The 26,227-nt window shown below is 35.1% G+C and overlaps 1 protein-coding gene across 3 annotated transcripts in view; it reads right to left on the bottom strand.

The window, feature by feature from the left end:
* Positions 1-203: 203 nt before the first annotated feature.
* Positions 204-26,227, bottom strand: part of LOC118199131 (cytochrome P450 2U1-like) — a 31,880-nt gene continuing 5,856 nt past the window's right edge. For 2 of the 3 annotated variants that reach the window (XM_035370944.2, XM_085825627.1), the window contains exons 2-7: positions 22,429-22,553; positions 20,653-20,954; positions 15,206-15,315; positions 13,297-13,552; positions 9,400-9,590; positions 204-568 (exon numbers count right to left, since the gene is read on the bottom strand). In XM_035370944.2, coding sequence (XP_035226835.1) covers positions 393-568; positions 9,400-9,590; positions 13,297-13,552; positions 15,206-15,315; positions 20,653-20,954; positions 22,429-22,553 — 1,160 coding nt within the window. In that variant the 3' untranslated portion in view covers positions 204-392. The remainder of the gene's footprint in view (positions 569-9,399; positions 9,591-13,296; positions 13,553-15,205; positions 15,316-20,652; positions 20,955-22,428; positions 22,554-26,227) is intronic. The other variant, XM_035370937.2, reaches the window with a different exon arrangement.

The following is a 26,227-nucleotide window of genomic DNA, read 5'->3' on the forward strand; positions in this document are numbered from 1 at the left end:
ACAAAGAATATTTTAACAATGTTCGTCTACAAGGGCGACACATTGTCCAAACGTAGGACACGATGTCCATAGGAACGTGAAAACGTATATTTACATAATGTTAAAACAACAAGGAATGAATCTTCAACTTAACGTTTTCCCAAAAAAGATGCACGTTTCGCCCTTAAGTTTGGAAATTTGTAAAGAATTCTTTGGAACTAGGCTATAAAATGAGTCATTTTATTTCAGGGAACAAAAAATGAAGCTTGTGATTAAAACATTGAACCCTCCTAAACGCTCCAAATATATGTTCTACGTAGTTTAATTATTCCAGTGTTCATAATATCAGTTTTTAAAAATCGAATTTATTTGATTCTTCTTTATTTCCTCGTAATCAGAGTTCATTGAAAAAATTATTCTCTAGCAATGAAACGAAGTTTTACATCCGTCGGTTGGCAAGTGAGGCCAAGAATTGTTCCGTATTCTATTTTTTCTCCTTCTGGTAGAACTTTGAACTTTTGCATTATAGTAGTAAAGTAGTGCAGTAATGATACCAAAGCCACCATTTCACCAGGACAACTTCTTTTTCCTATTTAATAAAACAAAATTGCATTAGTATATAATACTACAAGAATATATAAGAGGTTACTAAAAATAGAAACTGAAACCATTTAATAAAGATAAATCATGAAGCATAAGTTCTAGTATCCAGTACTAAATTCCAGACGCGATACATTTCGCACCAGAAAAAAATTACATCCATTGAAAATGAATAAATGTATTTATTATAGCAAATCTTCATGGTCAGAGACTCTGCTGTAGCTGCTAGTTATAATATTGCATACGAAATTCAAACAAATCATATACAGTCGAGCCCTGCAAACAAAGAACTTCAAGAGACGGAAAGTTTGGTTCACTACATCCGAACCGATAAGAAAAATTTATTATACCACGAAAACATGTAAAAATGAAATAGGCAATACAGGAAAAACTCATTAATATTGTCATATCCACCAAAAGAGGTTAATCATAAATTTAATTTAAACAAAAATATTATTAAGATTTTATTGCAACTATTATTACGTGCAGTTACTAAATTTACTATTCGTTATTTTCCAGTCTGTGGGGGAAAAATAAAAATAAAAGTGTTTGTGGCAAATTCCCACACACAGTCGTGTCTGTGACACTTAAAGTGTTTATTTGCCTTTAAAATGTTTATTTCCAGATATTGGCAAGGAATGGCTTCTTTGAATGACGAACCATTTCAAAAATTCTTCTTGAACATCTCTACCTTTCTGAACCTTTACCTTGCACCCGAAGTTTTTCCGCAGAAGAAATTTTAGAATAGGACCAGATGCGGATTTAGCTAAATTGCATTTTTGGAAGATATAAATTTCAGTGTACCCATTTTCTATTTTTAGAATAAGGTTCATATTATCTTCAGTGCAGCAGCTTTACATTTATAGTTCGCCATGCGAACGAATTTATAAAGAATCTTATGTCTACAAGACCTAAGGAACGCAAAACTAATCCTAGTTGGAGGATAGGGCTTGATGAGTATTTATACTATACTCAAACGAAACAAATCGGTAAGGGACTTTTCATTCCCTTAAAGAAAAATTAATTGGAAAACCGCAAGCACATAAGATTCAATACTTCCTCTGTACTTGAATAGTGAAATTTTGAAAATTTTCATCATAACATCAACTTTGAACAGAGGCCTCAGTGGCATCTCAAACAAAGAATTTGAGTGGAACCAGATAATCCATTCATATGTTTTGGTTCAATGGGTCATGTTCACCATTCCAAACGGTGAACAATTTTCGCCATTTTTTCGCCATCACCGTGTGATTGCCATTGTGGCAAAGTGGCACTAAAATAATAAAATTCCCCTTCGTTGGTTTTATATACTACGGTGTTCGGTTAAATTAAGTATAAAACGCAGTTATAACACACTCACATCTTTATTCAACTGCAGACAAGACTTCAAAAGTAAACAAAACATTTTGTTGCTATTCCACAAAAGATAATTTTAAGGTTATTTCATAGCATTCATTTTCAACAACCATCTCCTGGCAGCTCGATAGAGATTAGCTCTATTAGACACTGATGCTTAACAAAGAAGAAGGAAGGTGTGTTCAAATAACAGAACTATTTTTATTCGCTTCAAAAGAATGCTTAGCTTGCCATTTAACAACACCCAAAAGCAATGTACTTTTACATTGCACTAACGGGATGCATGAAGGCACCAAATGGAAAATACGTAAGTAGCAAATTTGCACACCAAATAATGTATGTAATATAATATTTTTTCAATTTATTATTGCTAAATGTAATTTATTAAGTTTATTACTAGTTTTTCTTCTCTAAAAAGGTGCCAAACTGTGCCAAGATGGTTGCGCTAATAACAATAAAAGAACATTATATAAAGAACCCATTCAAATAATTAGCCCAGAAGGGAGATTAGTTTCGTTTTGGCATTTTACGTCGAACCACTATAATCAGCGTATCACTTTTCAAACTGTTGCCAGCAAATGTTAGACCCCCTGCATTACACTTAAAGAAATTAAATAATGAAGAATCTGTGTAAAATGTATTTTTCTTGCATTGTGATAAAACAATGGTACCTAGAGCCAACCAATTTTGAATAACGTAATCCTCCACTCGAATATGGACATCTGGAAGCCCTAATTTGGAATTTGTTTTATTATCTACTTCATATTTTGTAAAACTTGAACGAATTTCTGATTAACAAGCTCAACGATTTCAAAGCGAGCAATGCCAACATTGTATGAAAAAAATCTCCAGCGAGCGAGACTGTGTATCGGAAATTCTAAAGATATGCTCTGTTGCTGATGATTGCTGTTGATTTGAAATTTATGGTTTAAGTGCGAAGAACATTATATTTAATAATTAAATGTAACATACAAAACGTTAAAAAAACGCCCCTTTGAGAATAACACAAAATCTGAAAGATTTCAGTTTTTTTTTTTTTTTTTTTTTTGTTTTGTTTTGTTTCTTTGTTCGTAATTTCTTAATGAATTAATAACAGAAGTTTCATGCATATATACTTGTAAGCATTTTTTTATTTTTATCTAGCGAGTTATTTTATATTATGTAGTTTTACTGCCTTCTCCTTTCCCGTTTTCCTGCTAGAATGCTAATTTTAGTTCGCACGCATTCAAATAAGGTAAAGAGTATTTAAAGGAAGGTTACTAGATTACTCAGTCAGAGCGTGTTTCGCCTGCTGAAGGCCACGCTACTATAATCTTAATTGTATTATAGTCGAAACTCTTTGATTGCTGTCTTTCTTCGGCTTTGTGTTATTCTTGCCATAAGACTTGTCACGCCGGCTTAAGTTGGAGCCAACTTGCACGTTATTCATTTTGTGTTGTCTTTGGCTAACTAACGACTGATCTTTGTTTAAATTTGAATTGATTACGTTTGAGTCACGACATGGTTTTATAAGCTCAAGAAGCGCCTCCTGTTAAATTATCGAGTTTTAATAGAAAGGTCATTTGTAGCATTCTATTAAAAAGAAATTAAGAATGACTTCTATAAAAAGAAATTAAAGTAAGAAAGGTCTTTTACACCCTTCCTAACATTCTCTGTCTTCTTATTGGGCATAGTAATAAGTAGTTTAGTTTCAGCTTGAGTCTCGTTTTAGTTTATGCTTCCCAAGACGGGGACACTCTACAACTTATTATGATTTATAAATGTTTGAAAAGCTTTTATAAATCTAATAATATAAATCCATGTTTAAAGTAATAACAGATGAATTATCATTTGAAAGGAAAGAAATGGGTTTATTAAAGAAATAACTGTATCCGAAACGTTTAAACTGATGAGCCCATAGGAATTAATATATAGGATTGGAGAAGGCTTTAACTAAGGTTATGTTCTTTAAAATTTCTCCAATTCATTACTCCGACCAGCGGTCGAGCAGTAAAATCACTGAACTCTGGTAGTTCGATTTGATTCAAATTCCGATGACCGGGCTGGCTGTATGGAAATTTTCATGATTTAGCCAAGCTCAGAAGACAAAGTTAGGGTCTTCACAAGGCTGACGTCACTTACTCACATAAGCGGCAGAAATAACGGCACATGGGGAATAAATGCTTTTGAGTAAACCTGGAATCAATGACGCGACACAAAAGAAAACGTTGTAGCTTAGCAGCCTGGATTTTGCCCCACGCGTAACGTGAATACTTGGCAGTTTACTTTAAAAAGTCTTCCACAATGAATTCCCTTTTTTAGGTAGATAGCTGCTGTATTCAAATAACAAACGTAAAGCTTTTTCATAACGTGTAACTAGGTTAATCTAACTTATTTTCCGATGCTATTCCCATAATCAAAAGCATCAGAAAATATTCACTTGCCAAATGTCAAATTACATTTCCATAAAGAAGTTTTTCACGCAAATTTGTTCGTCTTTGCAGTACGCATTTTCTGAGATAAAAGATCCTCATTTTTTCTTTTGAATTGTAAAAGTGCATTACATATATCCTTCTATGAAGCAGAATGATTTAAAAATAATTATCAAGAAAAAAAGAAAATCTGAAATGTTTCAGATTTTAAATTACGTCCAAAGGGGCGTTTTTTAAAAACATTTTGACTGTTGCCTTTATTTACTAAATACTAGCAGCTTCGCTGCCAGCCTTCGTCTGGCTTTTAAATGTACCGGGAAAATGGCTGAGGGAACACCAAACGTTAAATTTAAAAACTGCGTAGAATTTTACTCAGCAGAACAACTTCATAAAAAAAGTTATTACGTATAACAAAATTACAATGAAATAAGCAATATCCCTTAATACAAATAAATTAACCAACTTCCCTTTGCAAAATCTTAGGAACTCAAATGGTATAAAGGAGGTTAAGAACTTTGTTTCCTAAAAAAATCACTCAAAACTTTTCAATATCTTAAAAACAGTGAAATGAGCAATAAATAACATAAAAGAATACAAAAAATTCTGAAAAGCAAAGTACAATTATTGATTGTCTATCTCATATTTTCAAGACAAAAAATATTACAATGAAATAAGCTAAATCCCTTAATACAAATATTAATTATCCTAATAAAAAAATTAACCAACTTTTCGTTGAAGAAAAAAAAATCATGCAAAACTTTTCAATATCTTACAGACAGTGAAATAAGCAAAAAATAACATGAAAGAAACTCAAAAAACAAAACTTTCCGCGCACAATTTTACTCTGCAGAACAACGTTATCAAAAAAAATCAATAAAAATGTATCAGGTTCAATGTTCCTTCTAACCTTCTTCGGGAACATACAAGGATCTGACTAGGAACAGAGAGCTTACTAAAGCTATGTTCACTAATTGTAGTAAGTAGACAGGATACAGACGAAGGGTATACAAAACCCTTTATTTTTCTCTATATACAATAACTTCCGTACTTCGGAATACAATGACCCGCCACTCGGGGTCTAACGTAAAAGTATAAAAATAAAACTAAACTCTAATTTAACTTTAGAATAATACACGTGGAAGATTGGCCTTATAATAACAGGAAGCGTATGTAGCACAGAAACTGTGAACACTACAATACGTTTAATTTATCAAGAGGATTAAAACCTCTGGCCTGGAAGGCAAACAGCAACTGCGTAACTTCTAAGGTAAGCGGCCTGCGTTGACTCACTGCTTCCTCTCTCTCTTGCTTGGCAAAAAGCCACAACTTAAATACTTGGCGTTCGCCAGACAAACTTTGCATAAAACCCTTCACGCTTATAATTCTGGCCGGAAGTAGAAAATAAGAAGTGATAGTAAAGATTTAAAATAAAATAAACGTTAGTAAAACTTAAGATCCTTACAAATGTATTACATATATAAAAAAATCTTATGTGTACACCACATGACTTCCTTGTACGGAATATTAAATTATACGCAATTTTTTCTTGAATTTCATTTAAATTGATTGGATTGAATTAAATCTACTTCTTCGACAGCGCATAAACCACAGTAGAATAAATGCACTCTCTAAAATTCACTATATTTGTTTACTATAACGACACTCTGAATGCACAAAATTTATATCATTTGAAGAATTACGTTGCCACATGTTCTATTCAAATACTATAATAAAGCTAAAACGATGTATGAAAGAAATTAAGCAAACAAAACAGAAAAGAAACAGTTTTTCACAGACGATTTAGTATTTCTCATTCAATTAATACAGTTCTCACTTCGCGACAAGGCAAAATACGTAAAAACTCAAAATATCTTTGCATTAAAAATTACGAAGAAAATCTTAAACACTTATTTCCTCGAAAAAATTCCAGAAGGGATTAAGCATGATTTAATTCGCAATAATAAATGAAGACGTTATTTTTGTGTTGCGAAGCTTAGTCTCTCTAGATTGGCAACAAATCTACAATTCTGCTGTTTCAAATGTAAACAAATATGTCCGCCATGTTATTTAAAACTTAACCGCACTTAAACAACTTTTAAATTGTTGATAATTGTACAAATATTGCTTCCAGAATTACGAAAAGCATAAAAACCTTAACCAAAGATAAAAACAACATAATTCAATCATTTTTAAAGCAAAAAATGTACAATTTACAAACATATAAGAGTAAAGAAACTGAGATCACTGAGCCGGGTAACAGAGTGGATATATATATAAATATATTTATATACGTTTGGTGCGGCCGATTGCAACCAAAATACGAGGTGCACATCTACATGTTATATCAGTCCTATATACAAAATTTCAACGTTTTGAGGATACTCGTTTTTGAGTTATGCGAGATACGCACGTACGTACGTACATACGTTCGTTCAGGCGCCACGAAAAATTCTCTTCAGAATTCATTTTAAAGCAGTTTTATAATTTTTTTGGAGGAAACGAGTCTTTTATTCTGTCCTTACGTACAGATATCACGCAAAAACATCGTTAAATTGCTTTCGATAGCGGTCAAAATGGATATTTTCGTTGAAATATGCTGCCTGAAACTTTTCCCGATTACAATACTTTCTTTTTACTTCGTACAAGGAAGTAAAAATGACAATGAAATATGCCAAACTCTTAAAAACAGTGACATAAGAAATACGATGAAAAATTGTTCCCAAAAATCAAAGAAAAATAAACTGTACCTTTTTAAAAATAAACTTTTTTAGAAAAAATCCCGTTGAAAAAGTGTTAATCTCACTTTGTTAAATAAATTCGTATTTAATCGATTTATTGAAACACGAAATTTATTTTAAGTTCGTAAAATAGCTAAGTGCCTACGTTTCATGGCGATGTGAAAATCGAGTGTGTAGAGTAAAATCTCGCTTACCTATAGCCCATTATGTCTCAAAATGACGCCATTTCGTCACAAAACATAAAATTAAAAAAATTCTAATTCGAATTTCGAAAAAATCGCTTCGAGGTGCACTGGCTCTTGTCTAGATGCACCTATGTACCAAATTTCGTAGCCGTGGGTTTATTAGCTTACGCGCAGCGCGAACGAAAGACACACCACGCGTACAGACAAACTCTTTCTTTTATTATATGTAGAGATCATTTTCTTTGAACTTAAATTCAGTTCAACAGCAATATCGCAAAATGGTTTTAAATTGAGCATATCTTTAGAATTTCCGATACAGAGACTAACGCGCTGGAGATAAAAATGTTTTTTTGTACCACGTTGCCATTGCTCGCTTTGAAATCATTGACTTTGTTAATCAAAAATTCGTTAAAGTTTTACAAAACAGGAAATCGATAATAAAACAAATTCCAAATTTCAAATTTGGTCTTCCACATGCCCATATTCGCAGGAGGATTACGTCATTCAAAATTCGATGGCTCTATGTACCGTTGTTTTATCACAATGCGAGAAATATGCATACATTTACGCAGATTTTTCATCATTTAATTTCTTCAAATATAACACAGTGCGATAATACTTTGTGGCAACAGTTTGAAAAGGGATTCGCCGTTTGTAGTGATCCTACGCAAAATCGCAAAACGAAAACAATAGTTCTTCAGGAACAAATCCCTTTGGGCTAATAATATATCTTTTAACATTTTTGATGTTTAAAATGTCTTAAGCGGAATCGTTAGAAAAATTTGATTGTTTCATTATGCTAGTATGCGTTTATTATTAACTCGATATGACAAATGTTATCGAATTACAAAGTGTAAGTTATTTTCATTATCTTCTATGTGTACATTTCTCAGGATATTGTTTTTCGTTAAAGCTAAAAACTTTGTTAATATTCTAGCTAAATTAACGCTATTTTATTGGCTAGATCTTTACTTCAACTGTGAAACGATTACTAGCTATGTTCAGTTGTATCAGTAACAATACGTGGAAAGGGTAAAAAGATCCTTCTATTCAACTCAAGAAAGGTATTTACAGTCAGCAATCCTGGTACTTTCAAATCTACGCCAAAACTTTTGGCGACAACTCAAAAATACAAATCTAAAATTAAAACTGAGCCTAAATCAAATAATCAGCAGAAGCGGTACAGAGATATTTAACGTGCAGTTGACTCTTAGTCCTACCATCGACTTAGACTAACCAGCAATTAATATGCACGGCAGTAAAATAGCAAGTTTAACTAGCAGAGAAACAATTTGACCAAAAAGAATGATCTGTCTGAAATAATTCAGACTCCAGCTAATCTTTCTACAGCAGTAACTTTCTACCCTACTATCTTATCACGAGAAACTGAAATCTCATTTTGTCAAGAAAACAAGAGTAATAGGAAAGGTTACTTCAAAATAAAATTAACTGTTAAGCAAATTAAATAAGCCCCACAAACGGATGAACAATTTAAATGCTCCACCTATGGTCAACTGACTGAATACTCGACTGACTGAGCTCGATCAAGTTCAAATCCGAAGAATAGGGTCAATTTTCATCGTTTTTGCGCATGTGTAATGTGAAATCAGCTAGTTATCCTTAGAACGTCCTTCACGAAGGTATCTTACTTTCTTAAACAGTTATCTCTCATTTGCTTTGGGTGGATCGGTTTGGGTTTACATCCTGGTAAACGGGCTGGCTGCATGGACGTTTTCATGACATTTCTCCTATATAACTGAGCCAATTTCCTTTACGAAGGCATCCTTTTTCTCACGCAGATAGCCATCGTGTGCTTTGCCATAATGAAACAAACCATACTTCACATTCTTTGTTGCTGTTATCAACTAACTGAGGCATTTAAATGAGTATTAGGAAATCCGAATTTAGATTATTTAATAAAATATAAAACAGTTGGATCGGCTGATTTATGTATTAAGGTAAACCAAGGGAAAAACCACATATATAAAATATGAAGAATTTGGGAAAACATTTCCAATGAAATCTGCCTGCTGAATAAAAAGATTTGGTTCATTTTTGAAAATAACTTTATCATACAGATATGATAGCAACAAAAATATTCTATCAATGTATTAAGGATGGATGACTCACCGTATGAAAATGGACTGTAGCTGTCTGGCTGGTAATTAACCCGCTTTCCGTCATCCAACAAGTAACGCTCTGGAATGAATTTCTCAGGTTCGGGCCAATATTTTGGATCGTTATGGAGAAGCCATGTATTCCCTAAGATGTAAGTGCCTCTTGGTATGTCGTAACCCTGTACTTTTATGTCTTCGCTTGCCCTGCAGGGAAAATAATACAGTTATTATCATTCCTTTTTTGGTTATGATAATCATTAAGCAAGTATTTCATTAAAGGTTTCTATTTAAAAATTATATAAAAAGTACTCAAATTAAAGATTTGTTAGAAATTAAACAGAAACGCAAAATCAATGTAAGCGAGGATCATTAAATTTGTATACTTTAATATTATTATGCTACAGATTATATTATTACCGTATATTCCGACGTATAACGCGCACCTGTAATTTGAAAATGCATTAAAGTACGTTTATTGATTTTTAGGTATATTCGCCGTATAACGCGCACCCTTTTCTTTACGAAGACACCTGGAAGATACATGTGCGATGTTCTATCGTTTGAAGTCATTCGTTCGAAGATTTTTCCCAGGAGTTCGAACAATGCGTAGTGAAATGACTAGCGATAAGGGGAACAATACCTGTGTGGAGGGAAATGCCTAAGAGACTAAATAATTCTGCAAAGAACGGTGGATTGCAGTCTACGCAAATGGGTACAATAATGTTAGTCTATGGTTTCGAGGAAAGGTGGAGAGAATTTGGGGTAAGAATACCTTTCCAACCTGAATGAATTCGCAGAATTAGGAGTCAGATGTTTTCTGTTTCTGTAGACATTTGAAGCCATGATTTTGAAATAAGCAAATACTACTAGTGTTCCTTTTAGAAGTAAATATGGCTTCTTCCAAAAGAAACAACATAGTGCTCGTTTCAAATGCAATTTCATTCAGTTTGCGAAAGAAAGTGCAAATGCTACTGCAGGAAGGTTGTTTGGTGTTCGTGAAAGATGAAAAGAAGGATGATTATTTATTTATGGATCATAGTAACAACGATGCTAAAGATGAAACCGAATTCGAGGATGTGCCTGAAGGTATACGGAAGATGAACAAGACGAAGGTTTCCATGTTATCCAATAATGCACATTTTCAATTTTATAAGGTATATTATTTCTTTTAAATAAAAAACATTTAGGTACATGTAAAAATCTAATTTTTGTTTGCTGATATTTTCCTTATTACTTCCTTGTACGAAATAAAAAGGAAGTATTGTAATCGCGAAAAGTTTCAGACAGCATATTTCAACGAAAATATCCATTTTGACCGCTATCGAATGCAATTTAATGATGTTTTTGAGTGATATCTGTACCTAAGGGACAGAATAAAATACTCTTTTCCTCCAAAAAATTATAAAACTGCTTTAAAATGAAATCTGAAGAGAATTTTTCGGGCCGTCTGTACGAACGTATGTACGTACGTATCTCGCATAACTCAAAAACGAGTAGCCTCAGAACGTTGAAATTTTATATATAGGACTGCTATAACATGTAGATGTGTACCTCGTATTTTGGTTGCAATCGGCCGCACCAAACCTATATAAATATATTTATATATCTCCAAGTAGCTGAAAGTATCCATTTCCAGTCAATGATCGGTTCAGTTGCACCAAAGGACCGAGTCCATGCCATGTAAAAACAGCTCAGATCATTATGGAACCACCACCAGTTTGAACAGTGCCTTGTTGACAACTTGGCTCCATGGCTTCGTGGGGTCTGCGCCACACTCGAACCCTACCATCAGCTCTTACCAACTGAAATCGTGACTCATCTGACCAAGCCACGGTATTCCATTCGTTTAGGGACCAACCGATATGCTCACGAGTCCACGAGAGTCGCTGCAGGCGATGTCGTGCTGTCAGTAAAGGCACTCGAGTCGGTCTTCTGCTGGCATAGCATAAGGAAGACAAATTTCGCCGCACTGTCCTATCGGACACGTCCCTCGTACGTCCCACATTGATTTCTGCGGTTATTTGACGCAGTGTTGCTTGTCTGTGAACATTGACAACTCTACGCAGACGTCGCTGGTCTCGGTCGTTAAGTGTAGGTGGTCGGCCACTGCGTTGTCCATGGTGGGATGTTATGCCTGAAATTAGATACTGTCGGCACACTCTTGACACTGTGGATCTCGGAATGTTGAATTCCCTAACGATATCCGAAATGGAATGACCCATGCGTCTAGCTCCAACTACCATTCCGCGTTCAAAGTCTGTTAATTCTCGTCGTGCGGCCATAATCACGTCAAAGCCTCTTCACATGAATACCTTGAACACAAATGAAAGCCCTGCCAAAGCACTTCGCATTTATACATTTTTTACGCGATACTACTGCCATCTGTATTTGCATATTGCTATCCCATGAATTTTGTCACTTCAGTGTATATCCACTCTGTTACCCGGATCAGTGATCTCAGTTTCTTTACTTGTATAAGCTTGTAAATTGTGCATTTTTTGCTTTAAAAATAATTGAATTATGTTGTTCTTATGTTCCGGTTAAGGTATTTATGCCTTTAGTAAATCTGTATGCAATATTTTTAGAATTATCAACAATTTTTAAGTTGTTTAAGTGCCGCTAAACCTAATAATTTTTTTCATGGTGGCCATTGTTTGTTTACATTTGAAACAGCAACGTAGTGGATTTGTTGCCAATCTAGAGAAACTTAGCTTCGCATCAACAAAGATAACGCCATCATTTATTATTGCGAATTAAATCATGCTTAATCCTTTCTGGAATTTTTTTCGAGGAAATAAGTGTTTAAGATTTACTTCGTAATTTTTAAAATAGATATTTTGAGTTTTTATGTATTTTTGCCTTCTCGCGAAGTGAGAACTGAATTAATTGAATGAGAAATACTCAATCGTCTGTGAAAAACTTTTTTTTTCTTGTTTTCTTTGCTTAATTTCTTTTATACATCGTTCTAGCTTTATTATAGTATTTGAACAGAACATGTGGCAACGATTAGATAATTCTTTAAATGATATAATTTTTGTGCGTTCTGAGTTATAATACGAACCAAATATAATACTGTTAAGTGGGTCTAGTGCCAGAGTGTCGCTATGGTAAACAAATAGAGTGAATTTTAAAGAATGCATTTATCCTATTGTGGTTTATGCGCTGTCGGCGAAGTAAATTTAATTCAATCCAATAAGTTTAAATGAAATGCTAGAAAAAATGCGTATAATTTAATATTCCGTACAAGGAAATCATATGGTGTACACATCAGATTTTTTTAATCTATCATTTTTATATTCGCCGTATAACTCGCACCCGTAAATTTCGACCTTATTTTTTGTATTAAAAGTGCAGGTTATTTTCCAGAATATGGGGTAAATTATACAGCACTTTAGAGTTTTTAAAGTCAGTGAACGTGAGAAATGCGAATGCTCTATCCGGGATTCGAATTTGGGACCTTCTGATTGCTATCCGGACGCACTTTCCATTTATGAGATGTTCGCCAAATGAATTACTCTTTGCGGAAAAGGAAAAATGTGACCCAACTATATTTTGGAATTATTTGGTGCCTTTCTCAATAAAGTTCATAAAATTTGGTTTTTAGGCATAATTTTGAGTCGTAGAATCGAAATGAAAAAATATGTTGTCATTTCAGAAAGAGTCCGATTTTGTGTAAAAATTCGTATGTTCGTACAAAGCTGCATATAAATCTAATATATATATATATATATCAAGTCGCGCTCTCGAGACATGAAAAACGTGAATTTCGTCAATCAGACGAGTAAAATGGCAAATATAAAACTGAACCCTCCTTTTTTGTAAGTTGGTGCACAAATACTGAAAATGATTATGTAAAAGGTTTTACGAAAGAATGAAATATAGCTAAGGTTTCAAAATCTAAAAATCTTACATTCGAATACTGTTTATTGGCACCAATGTGTACCACCTCATGGACTCCATGATGACTGCGTAAGTATAGGGAACTTTTGACCGCTCAGCCCATTTGATACATCCGTCTTTTCCCAGTACGTGATCCAGTTCTTCATGTACTTTCTTTTGTATCTCAGGAAACTGTGCCACCGCCATTAGCAGGTATATAAGACTGGACCTTGTTGAATCGCTGCCTCCGATTAGCAGAGTTTGAGTGTTGCCGCGCAGATAGGTTTCTGTAATGTTTTCACATAATATTATTCATAAAAGAAAAAAAAACCTCGATACTTTTCATTTAACTGAATGATAATCGTCAAACTGTGCGTGAAAGCCCAAGATGTACTAACCTGTTGATTTTACTTCAAGAGCAACCACGAGGAATATAATAACGTCATTCAAGATTTTCAGATTTTTTTTAAATTTGAAATATTTTCCTTCTCTAAAAATATAGCGAATCTAGTTGTTGCCATTATTTTAATATATGACGACTAACTGAGGATTGACATGTGTAACGTGTACTATAGAAAACGTTGCTTACAAAAACTAATACTTTTTATTTTTTAATAACAATAATTAAAAAAAGTGTTGTACATTACCTGACGAGGAAAAGAAAAGTGTTTGCGTAGCCATGTTCAGTTGTTTGTTATATGACAGCATCACTGCTTACTTTGAGGATATTTAATGTCTTGGTGTCATAAGAGAGGAAGCAATTAAATGCTGCTTGTTCTTAATAAAGCGGCTTATTTCGTAGGAGAAATCTTTGTTCGAATGCTTATTGTTTCTTCATAAAAGTCACATATAAATGCTGTAGCGTGAAACATTTATAGATGACTTTCAAGAAATCAACTGGTGGATAACTTCAGTTGTCTACCAGTTCAACTACAATTGTAATACCCTATCCACTGATTTCATACTCAGAACAGCAAAAAAAAAAGAGGTTTTCGTTAAGTTGCGCGTTTCGAAAGGAAAGCAAAGTCATGATCATCACTCATCATCATATGTAACGTAACCGAAATTTAACAGCTTAAACATTCTCTTATTGTTTTCCCACGCATATTCACGACCGTTTGGCGACAATGTATGCAGAATGAAATTTCATTGTGAAACGTTATACATGTTATGTTATATGCGACACAGTACAAGAATTGCATTCTTCATTTCTCGCTCATCGTTTTGTGCATTAAGTTCAAATGTCAAAATCCTTTTTCTTCAAACTAGAATATACTTTTACGCATATTCTTGTACACTAGAATATACGTAAAAGTACTATATTCTAGTGTACAATATGCTGTTTTATATTACTTCATTTAGTACTATATCATAAATTGTTGTATACAAAATATTTCATTATTATTTAATTTTGGTAATGTCCTTTTTGCGTAACCAATTATATTCACTGATACTTATTTAAGCTTCTTTTACAAAGTACTAGATTGTATTACCGAGGATAATGAGCTTAAAGTATCAAATTTTTCTAGCAAAGACAGTTTCATACTAAAATTCAAAACTAACCTTATCTGTTTTAAAACAGGCATTTCGCTCATAATCATAATCTCCGTGTAATAAAATTTGTGAAATTATTAACTGTATCTTTCAAAGATCAATAACCTCAACGGTGTTCGAGAAGTTAAAAAGTTCTTGGACACTGGGAGTTAGATCATATAGTTCAAATCCACGGTGACTGGGCTGGTTGCATGAACGTCTTTGCGATTTTCTACATGCGCAACATGAATATGAGCCAGTTTTTTTTTTAAACGTCCTCCACAAAGTCATCTCTCACATAAGGAAGATAGCCCTTGCCTCCTTTGCCATAATCAAACAAACCAAACATGAGTGTATATGAATGATCTCTCATAGATAATAAAAATATAAGAGTATAATTAACATACCTGTGAAACTGGTGGACATTTTGCTTTTAATATTTAGTTTCATTTCATTGCAGTACGTGTCCACGAAGTTATCATCACTTTCTTTCTCATTTCTATTCATGATCATTTTACTAAAAAAACGTCAAGTATAACAAGTATAAAAATATGGAAAAACGGTAAAAGCAAAAATCAAATTAAAATAGAACAGCAGATTCCCGATTAAACGAATATTCAGTTAATATGAAAAACACACAAGCAGCATTTATAAATTGTAAGTCGGATAAAATTTCATACTAAAACACGCAAATATGATAAGGACTATTTGTTGTTTTTGTTTTTTGAGCAATCATTTGTGCGGGACTCTAAGTGACATTAAAATTTCGATTATTATGTATTACATAAAATGCAATAGAAGCTCGATCTTTGCAGTACTGCGTCTGTAAGAATTGTGGAGCCGGAGGGGCTTCGGCCGATGGCAAGAAGAGCAAGTGTACGGAATTATTAATCTGAAATTATTATCTTAATCTTAAGTGTACGGAAGTTTGCGATACACTAGTACAAAAACTAAGGATGAAAAATGTTTGCGTATGTAAAGTTGCGTAGCATGTTTCAAATCGCTACAAAGCATGCCATATCATCTTCGAGTTCTAAGACTTCAGAAAGCTGAACTATACTAACCAAAAAAAGAATCCAAAGGCTGAAGAAGTCCTTCATTCAAAAGTAAATTTCGAGAACAGCAAGTAGAAGACAAACACGTCTATATAATAGGCTACAAAGAAAAGCTCGTAAACTTAGCAAACTGCAATTTTCAGCAGAGAATATAATCACTTCTCAATATGAGATCAAATGTACTCCATCTGTTCATTCTCAATACGAGGTTCTCGATGATCCCCTGGCCATCATGGCAAATTTATATTTTCTTGTACCATTAATCGCGGCTGCAAAACGTTTTTTGACGGCTAGTGATCAACTCTTTGCCATGAACCTCCCGAGAATTTCCCACACGTATTAAATTCCATTTAGTTCAAGGGACTACGTGAGTCTATCCAAGCTCCGCTCCAATACCTCATCGAAATCCTCTGTATAATGAGATGCAACTTCGTCGTCTATGAAGAACTCGCGGTCGCCGGCATCTTTTATTGGACGTGAGAAAGGGCAACTTCTGTACAATAATCACCAGTAAATGAGTCTGGAAGATGTGGGGTTCCGTACGTCCAACCAGCCATTACACCTTTCTCAGCGAGAACCCCTCCACTTAAAAAAAGATGACTTTCGACGATGTTGGAAGGTAACTGCATGTTCTGCGCTCACTGCAGACGTTTAAATATTCGTGTTGGTGTATTTAGTTACGGCAGAGCACACTAGGGCTATCTGCCTAAGGGGAGGGATGCCTTCGTGGAGGAATTTCTAAGGGAAACTGGCTCGTATACACGTTACACATGGGGAAAACCACGAAAACACCCATGCAGCCAGCCCGTTCGCGGGATTCGAACCTCGGACCGAACTACCAGTGTTCAGCGACTTTACCGCTCGGCCGCTGGTGAGCCTTTAAATATTCGAAACCGTCTGTGAAACTAAACAGCTATCATCTATGAAGAAACTCGAAATCATTACCGAGTTTCTTCAATCCTTGGTTTTCCGTCATCTCCAATGGATATGTCTGAGTGACGTATATTATATCGGAACATGGCTCTCGCCCGAACGAGCAAACAACTTGTGCATAATCTTCTAGCGACGCAATATTAAATGTGTGCCTTGCATATGTCTTGGTAGTTCAGTAGTAAACTACCTCGATCATTCTCTTTGTGAATATATGTGGACAATCACTATTAAAACATCGAAAGTCGTCCAACTGGTATAGTGGTTAGCGTCGCTGACTGTTCAATCCCGGGTTCAAATCCAGCGCTCGGGTTCAAATCCCGGAGAAGGCATGGATGTTTTTAAATGTATAGTGTCGGGGCGATATGGCGGCACTGTAAATATGCGGCGAGCCGAATATCCTCTCATGTGGTTTGGTGGAAGGGGAAGGGATGGGAGACCCTCGGATCCGTCCTCCCGCGGTGCTATCCATTGGGTATGGAACTGTGCAAAATCGCACTGTTACCTGTAAGATGCTCAAGGCACAGGCTGACGACAGGCGTATCTTAAGCGCTCCTTGCCACGAAGAATTTTGTCGGCTTAGGCTGATGTTGCTGTCACACAATTGAGCATAAGTAATAACAACAAACCTTCAAAATTCTGAAATGGATGTTTCTATCTCTCCAGAATGATACCCATGTTCGTGATACAAGCCCGTGGGGGACCCACAAACTCTCTATTACGTTCGTCACATTCAGAATTTTTCGCAGCTTCACAATGATTTATCCTCTGATGAAATCATCCAAGTGTTTCTACCTGACTTTCTATTTGACATATCGTACTGCAACAATATCTGTATGTCAGTTAAATCAGTATGGGGGCATCGTGCAAATAAAATGGTTAGGAAATGTTATTATGTTTTACACCCTTTGCATATGCCCACACTATGCCATGCTCGGCATAACGCATAGGCGCACTGCTTGCCGTACTGGACACTACGCTAGTAATCTTTCGTTTTATTCTATTTGTTCATTCCTCTGTTACGTAAATTTATAAATATATCGATATTAACTATTAAAATAAAAATAAAGACATTTCTGCATGTTTTTGTCAAATATTTAAAAAATTGATTATGTTACTTCATGTTAAAATTAATTAATTTTTAAAAATTCAAATGTTTAGAAATAACTTTTTTTGAAACTGCCACTGTTTCTAAGATATCCTATTTCAGTTATGCAAGCTATTTTTTATAGGTCTTGGATGTTTAGTTTGTTCGTACATATTACCGCTACGACTTAATTAAAATTCAACAAATTTCCAGAATACGCCACACTTTGACATACATGTTCATAATAAACCTTAAATTTTAAAAAGCAACGTAGTCGCATCAATATACGTTCTTTTTGTTGTATTTCAATTCCCAACTCATTTTTTATAGAAAAGTGCTGAGATTCTAAATTTAAATTCAGATTTTTAATGCGCACCATCTTCATGAATGCAATATACAAAGGCTTTTCGCATATTTTTTAGACGACTTTCATTGTAGTTGCAGAAATATTTTACCTATACTTTTTGTGTTTTAAATGTTCCATATGATAACCTTTATTCTTCATTATCTTTCCACATCGTAGTTTTCCAAGCCATAAAGCCTTTTTTTAGTAGCGGAAGAGGTATTTTATATACTAAAGCTCCTGAACAACTTTCCAACTTCCAAGAAGCTTGCAGATCGATGTCTGGAGAATCCGCTTTTTAAAAGTCAAAAAGAGAAAAAATCCGTAGATGATGCATCAGGCGATTTAGTAGGGATATGAGTGAAGGGTATGGCCTTTATACACGTTTCTTGTTTCATTTTTTACAGGAAATTGATACTGCTGTAGAGACACTAACTTATTGCGAAGCAGGAGAGATGAAAAAGGAGCAACGCTCTCGCCGGGAATCGAATCACGCCCCTCTCGAATACGCGTCGAGTGTGTTCTCCACTACACTACGAAGGCATGCTAAGAAGGCCGCCGAAACACCTTATATACTCCCCCTTTTAAAGAGCGACTGGGGATTAGCGGACCCAATAGCCAAATTTTGGGGTGTGGAGAATCATCATCCACCACCCTTTTAGTTCGGGCGCCGCAGTAGGGACATTAGGTATTTTGGAAGCAGGAGTGATGAAAAATGAGCAACGCCCTCGCCGGGAATCGAACCACGGACCTCTGTAATACGCACCCAGCGTGCAGACCACCACACCACGAAGGCATGCTATGAAGGCGGGAGAAATACCTTATAGTGGATTTTGACGTCCGGTTGCTTGCTTTGTCTTGATGCACTTCTACTGACTGATGGCGCTGTGGGTAACGAGAAGAAGAAGAAGTGAAACAACAAAAATCAGCGTTATATTTTCAAATTTTCACAGGATTAGTTTCGATGATTTTATCGAACCATCATCCTTAGATGTAAAAGCGCCAATGAACAAGACAAGATATAGGGATTAGATAAGCCTGGACAGCAGTCAAGCTACTGGCGCCATCTGTTGATGAAACCGGAACTAAAACATAATTTTTTTAAATGCTGAAGAGATTCCTGCAAAGAGGTATTGGAATTAGGGTCGTTAACTAAAACAGAAAGATTTTTTTGAATGTGAAATGCCTCTAGAAAATCCAGTTCACCAATGGAAGAAGTTTCTTAAATAATTTTGGCAGCAGAAAAATTGGCAGCAGAAGAAGAAGTGTGATTTTCGGACCAACAATGCTGGGCAACGGAAGACTTCTGTGTTCCGTTTTCTCTAACATGTGCCTAATGATACTTAACGCGAAATTTTAAGGCTCTCTTAGTTTGACCAATGTAAATTAAACCACACTGGCAAGGAATCCAGTAAATACCCCCAGGAATTTATACCCGGAATGGGGTCCTTGAGTACGGAACTCTGAATTTTATTGATGGGAGAATAAACGACCCGAAAGTTAAATTTTTGTAAAATACGTACAACTTTATAGCTAATTGACGAAAAGAACAGGTAATTTAAATATGAAAAGTTATTTGATATTTAAAATCTGGGTGCAAAACATGTTCCTGATAATATGTAGAGTTGACCTTAACAGTTTTCTGCACAGTCTTTAATTTTTATTTGTCATTATATCAAAAACTATCAACAATCATAAATCCCTTTGAAAAACTTTCTTTAGATTCTTTGAACCATTTTCTGTGGAGAAAGAAGATGCACATTACGTTTTTTTAGCCTTTTTAAGATTCAACTCAGCACTAATTGCTTTGTTATAGTTGCCACTGATCATTTTAATGATTATGCAACTGTCTTTTGACTTCAAACGCAGCATTTTTCAATAACTAAATACGAATAATTTTCTTCGGGAAGAACTCAAGCATGGCCTCCCGTTCATTGCTTCTGTAAAAGCGCCATTTTGCATGAAAAAAAAATTGTCGAATAGCAGACGATAATTTACATTTTCAAAAATATAGTTAAAATTTTTTTCTAAGCAAGCGATTTCTTTTATAGCAAAGCAAAGTCTCTAAAAAATGTGAGAACAGCATCTGTATTACGATACAAAGCCGTTATTGCTTTTGCTCTTGAATTTGTTCTTAAAGCGATCGCTTCGAAGTTTCTATTAGAACAGAAGAAACAAAATTCCTCTGTTTATTAAGTTTATTGATTAATTATTGGGCTCATTATGTAATTTAAATGTAGTTAGTACGTATGCACGAAATAATATTTTTCAGTTATGTGTCACCATTCTTAATCTTCTGTATTAAAATAAAAAACCACCAAACTGAGCCAAGAGAGTTGTGGTATCACATAAGTACATTTAGTTTTAGAAAAGGTGATTACTGAACGGTAATGAATAATCAGTTTGGTAAGTCTATTTAAAAGAAAGGTAAATACTCACGTAATTAATTGGTTGAATTCGGATAATTTTTTCAGAGGTATAGAATAATTGTAGGTTCCTATTTTCCCAAGAACTTTGACCAACCAAGGGAAAACGGCGGTAACTGATACTGAAAGAAACGATCTTACTACCAAATCGACATGTTGACTCACTGCAAGCGTAACCGGGTGGCCAAGAGGTAGTCGGTTTCCAAACAGCAATGTCATTATGTTGTTAGCAAAAGTAGATGAGAAAACCTCAGAGACATCCAAGGGCTTTCCATGCTCTTGTTGTATCAGATTCACCAACTCATTGATTTCTTCCTGGTTGAAATACAGAAAAGAATTATTATGCGATTTTTAACTGTTGGCCAATAAAATTACTACATCATAAACGAAGCACAAAAAAAAAAAAAAAATGAAATTGTCATGAAATGTAAAATATGCTGGGCCTGTTAATATATCTTCGCCTTCGCACATTACATATAAGAGTAATATTACTTCGAACCAGCATAAAAGTCAGGCTGATATGTCAGTTCTGCATTCCGAAATCTTGTTTATTGATTGTTTTCTGTTTTGAAGGTCGTGTTTTGTTTCATATAAGAAAAAAAAACTCATTCAAATCCCAGTATAAGTTCAATCGCCACACGCCAACTTGCTCCCATGAAAGAACACTATTACAGTTTCTCGCCAGACCAAAGCAGCGTCCGGAGTACTGAAAACGATTTTATATGCTGGATGTTAAATGTACTACAAGATCTTCTCTGTATTGGAAACCTCCCGCAACTTGGAAGTTAAACCATTCGCCGCTTTCTCTCTGGGAAACTTTTCCGTTCGTCTACCGCGCCGGAGTGGAGCCTCGGAGGGTATCGTACGGCCATATCACGGATACTCATTAAAACACTGCGCATAAAGTGTCTGCATGAACGAAGGAACTATGTCTGCAATGTACCGGACATCTAGCAAAGCGGTGATTCCTTCAGTTCCCTAGAGGCTGCAACACGGAGATCAGGTTCTATAATGCTGCATCCAATAATGCATATAGAGAGTCATCAATGGTGTGATGGCCTTTTCTGAAGAATCTCGCTTTTTCTTGCAGCAGAATCATGATAGCCGTATCTCTGACTGGAGGCAATAAGGAGAAGGAATATTAGAAGCTTGTCTTATTGATCGCCATACTAGCCCAGTTGTCGGATTGATGTTATGGGGTGCCATTGGGTGTATATTCCGTTTATATCTAGTCCGCATATTTGGCACTTGGACTAGCCATTGTTAAATTATTGAGTTTTAATCTCTCCAAACGTGCCATCTTCGGGGCTTCCATCGTCCCGCCTTTCAACAGCACATTGCAAGACCGCATCATGTCCACACTGTACTACGTTTCCTCAGACCATAGAGTGTTCGATTTCCACTTTGATTGGCGTGTTCTCCAGCTCTGTAACTAAACATAACTAGATAATTAGTCAACGGTTTAAGAAAGATACAGGTTAACATTTGCCAATCAGAGTGAAAGATGCTCTCCGGCATGAAACTGAAGCCTCGTGGACTGCAGTACTTACCACTACCATGCACATTTTTTTAACCTCATGCCCAGCCATACAATAGCTGATACTGCTGCTAGAAGCGGATGTTTTTAGTACTTTGAATATCATGTACCTCAAAATTACAACATCCCGTATTGTTGATGGAACCTAGCAAGAATTTCCTGGGAAAAACTGGGATATGAAGAGCCACATCTTTACACGACTTTAAGGCTAAAACGAATAGGTTTGTTTAAAGAATAATTCAAAGATCTTACCGAAACCGTCAGGCAGCAGACCAAAGAAATCTTCCGGTCTATTGGCAGTAGCAGTTTGGCTGAAGGCGTCTTTAACTGATGTCCAGTCGTTGAGAATAACATTATACTTCCTTCCAAGGTAGAGCCTTAAAGGAATATTTATTTTCATAAGTACCGTAAATAATAGAGATTACCAAATTTCATGTTATTAAGAGCTATAGGATAAGCTCTAACTAAAGAGCCTATATTTAAGAACTTTAGCTAAATATTTTTAAAAACTGCAATAAAAGTTTCGAAGAGACGTAAATAATTATTATTTTGTTTTAAAAGAAATGAAACTCTGTGAATATAAAGAAACATTTCAAATAAACTAACAGCGATTTTGCTCTTTCTTATTTAATGTGGTTATTTCTAAGCTTAAATAAACAAATCTTATTTCTGTTTGAAGGAAAATTCAACACTTATCCAAAATTACGGAAATACTATGCTTTGTTTTAGTCGGTAAACTGTAATAGTAGCTATCACAGTTTAACGTGATTATGTTATAGTATATAAATTCTCAAGGTTGTGCAAAAGCAAATTGCAGTTGTGATATACAAAATTTATTTCGTAATAGAAGGAAATAAGTGATGTATTAAATAAAATAATGTAAGTAACAAGAAACAACAGCTCTATTTATTAAGACTAAAATGCTACAGAAAGTTTTATTATGAAATTTTTACGGAGGAATATTACTTAAATAACGGTTACGATTTTTAAACGGTTTAAAATTGCAAAGAACTTTTTCTTATTTTAGTTTGAAATAAAATGGTGCTGAGGTGCTGATCATCCACGACAACGCCAGAAACTGGCGGAAATGCACTGGGAAACGCTTTATCATCCACATTACAGCCTAGACATATTGCTGTGCGATTTTCACATCTTTGGACTCCTCAAAGAAGTACTTGGAAATAAGAGATTTGATACCAACGATCAAGTGAAAACATTCATGCTCAACTGGTTAGATACCCGTCCAACTTCATTCTTCGAAAACGGAATGAAAATGTTACTAAAACATTAGGAGAAATGTATCATAAAAAGAGGAGATTATTTAGAAAAATAATTTGTAGAAATTTAGGTGTTTCCTATGAAATGAATTTTATTTAAACTAAAGCCTCGTTTATATTTGATTCACCCTCGTACGTAGACTATCGTTCCTTTCAACTTCTTCCTTCGACTTCCGCAGCCTAACTCTATCACTGTATAAAGTTCAACGGCATCTTTTCTTTCTCAGCGTCGCATCCTCAACTGCTCCACCTTAATCGTTGCAAATCCCTTTCCAGTTATTTTCTACTCTATTTTAGAGGATTTAGTATTAATCGGTAAGTTTTTTATTACTATCTGAAGAATATTTCTTCACAGGCAGGGGACAAATTGAGGGCGTTGTATAACGCTGTTAATTTTCGGAATGGGTCCATCAGAATGTCATCCTTAGTTAAAAGTTTATAAGTTCTCCTTTCGTTTGGCTGATAATTCATTGAATCTCTGTTTTTCAAGGAATTCTGTAAAATATTGCCTTGTAACTTTACCATACAGCCCACTATTCAGGATATTTTGGCTGGATGAGCAGGAAATGCGAAGTTTCTTGAAGTTTGCGCCTCACTTATTGTAGTTTGACTAATATCATTAGTGACTAGCCCGTTACCCATAGTATCATCCCTTTCACTACCGACTGGCTTGGCTGAACGTTCCAGCTCTAGACGTATTTGCTACAACCAGATTCAATGAAGTTGAATGCAGACAGATGACGCCATTTGTGCCGTGCTTGTACGTAGAAAGTTGGACGACTGTGATGTTTACCTAAGGTGATGTTATCATAACGTCACCGTTAAAGGTGATGGGTTTCCGAAGCAGTGATGCTTTTGCTTTCCTAAGCAGTTACAAATTTATCTCAGATTCTCGATAAGAAAAACTTTTGCTATATTTGGCACCATCTTTGGCTTTGAATTCACTGCAACTTCTGATCAGGATTTTGTTGAATAAGTGAATTATTCATCTCTGAAATTGTAGTTTTTTCAGCAGGGATGCTGGCAAAAACATAATAGCTTGATTTTCAACTAAACTGTGTGGACGCTTAGCGCTTACCAATTTCCATTCATATTGGTGTCATACTCCAGTTCTATAACGGTATAGGACCTGTTCGGAAGAGCTTTCAGCTAGGCCTAGAGGAGAACTGATCTGAGTCATTTTGATGCTTAGGCAATATCTGAAATAAAGTATATGAATTTCCTTAGCATGGAGAATTCGAATTCATTCACCGGATTAAGAGGTGAATATTTTTTGCATGCCATAAAGCTGAACCGTTGAATCATATGTCCGATAACAGACATATTGAATGGGAATTCAAGTACAGAATCACGGTCAAAACTCCCTCGATCAGAAGTATAGCTAAATGAGATCTGAGGAACACTCAAAGGCCCTTTTTACAGTATTCCGAAAGCAAACATCGGTGTTCAAACCGTTAATAACTTACTAGCATTAGATCAATAGAAGAAAAGAATAACAAGTCTTGAATGTAGCAAATCCGAGCAGCGAGATAGAAAGACACCTTCACTTTCAGAGTCTCAACAGCGAATCTCATGTCTCTGAAAAGTATTCGTCCCATTTTTACTTGCAGTCCAAGCAGATTTTAGTCAAAAGGGGCTTTGTGCCTGAAGGAATATTGCTTCGTTTTGCGATTTTGTGTTGAAACCTTTTAAAGGCTGTATCACTTTTCAAGTCGTTGCCACCAAATACTATCGCCCTCTATTATATTAGAATAAAGAAGAAATTAAATAAAGAAGAATCTGCATAAATGTATGTATGTTTCTCGCATTATGATAAAACAACGGTACCTAGAACCATCCAATTCTGAATTACGTAATCCTACTGCGAATATGGGCATCTGAAAGCCCAAGTTTGAAATTTGGAATTTGTTTTATTGTCGACTAGCAGCTACGCGGTCAGCCTTCGTCTGGCTTTTAAATATACCGGAAAAATGCCTGAAGGGAACGCCAAACGTTAAATTTAAAAACTGCGCAGAATTTTATTCTGCAGAACAACATAATTTTTTTTTAAACCACACAAATTTAAAACAAAAATGTATTACATTTAACATAATGACAATGAAATAAGCAATATCCCATAACACAAATATTAATTATCCTAATAAATAAATTCACCAACTTCCCGTTGCCTTCTCTCAACAAACATCCGGTATCGAAGAGAAACATTAAATTTAAAAAACCGCACAGAATTATGGCCCTCATTTTTCCACGTGGCAACATTGCTGATTTTCAACAGTCAGCAGTCCAGTATACAATTGAATGAAAATTGTTGCCAAAACCACATTTCTAAAAGAATGAAACTATTTAAAATGATGCGATAAATTGGAAAAAATAAAATAAAAAAAATCTGATTCGAATTTTGAAAAAATCGCTTCGAAGTGCAATGGCTCTTGTCTACATGCACCTATACCAAATTTCGTCGTCCTGAGTCTATTAGCTTACGCTCAGCACGAACGAAAGACACACAGACACACATATTTCATATTTTGTAAAACTTTAACGAATTTCTGATTAACAAACTCAACGATTTAAAAGCGAACAATGGCAACACTGTACGGGGAAAAAAACCTTTTTATCTCGAGCGTACGTGGAGAATCCAGATATTCTTCACGGACTGGAGGAAACGGCGTTCGCCAAAGTCCTCATCTCCTTTCTTCTTGCTTAAAAGCAAGATTGCTACAAGATCTCCAGCGCGCAGAGCTGTGTATCGGAAATTCTAAAGATATGTGTGCGAT

Source organism: Stegodyphus dumicola, chromosome 10, assembly GCF_044657685.1.
Source record: "Stegodyphus dumicola isolate Sdum_Otavi_A_Nest chromosome 10, ASM4465768v1".
Classification (NCBI taxonomy): Eukaryota; Metazoa; Arthropoda; class Arachnida; order Araneae; family Eresidae; genus Stegodyphus; species Stegodyphus dumicola.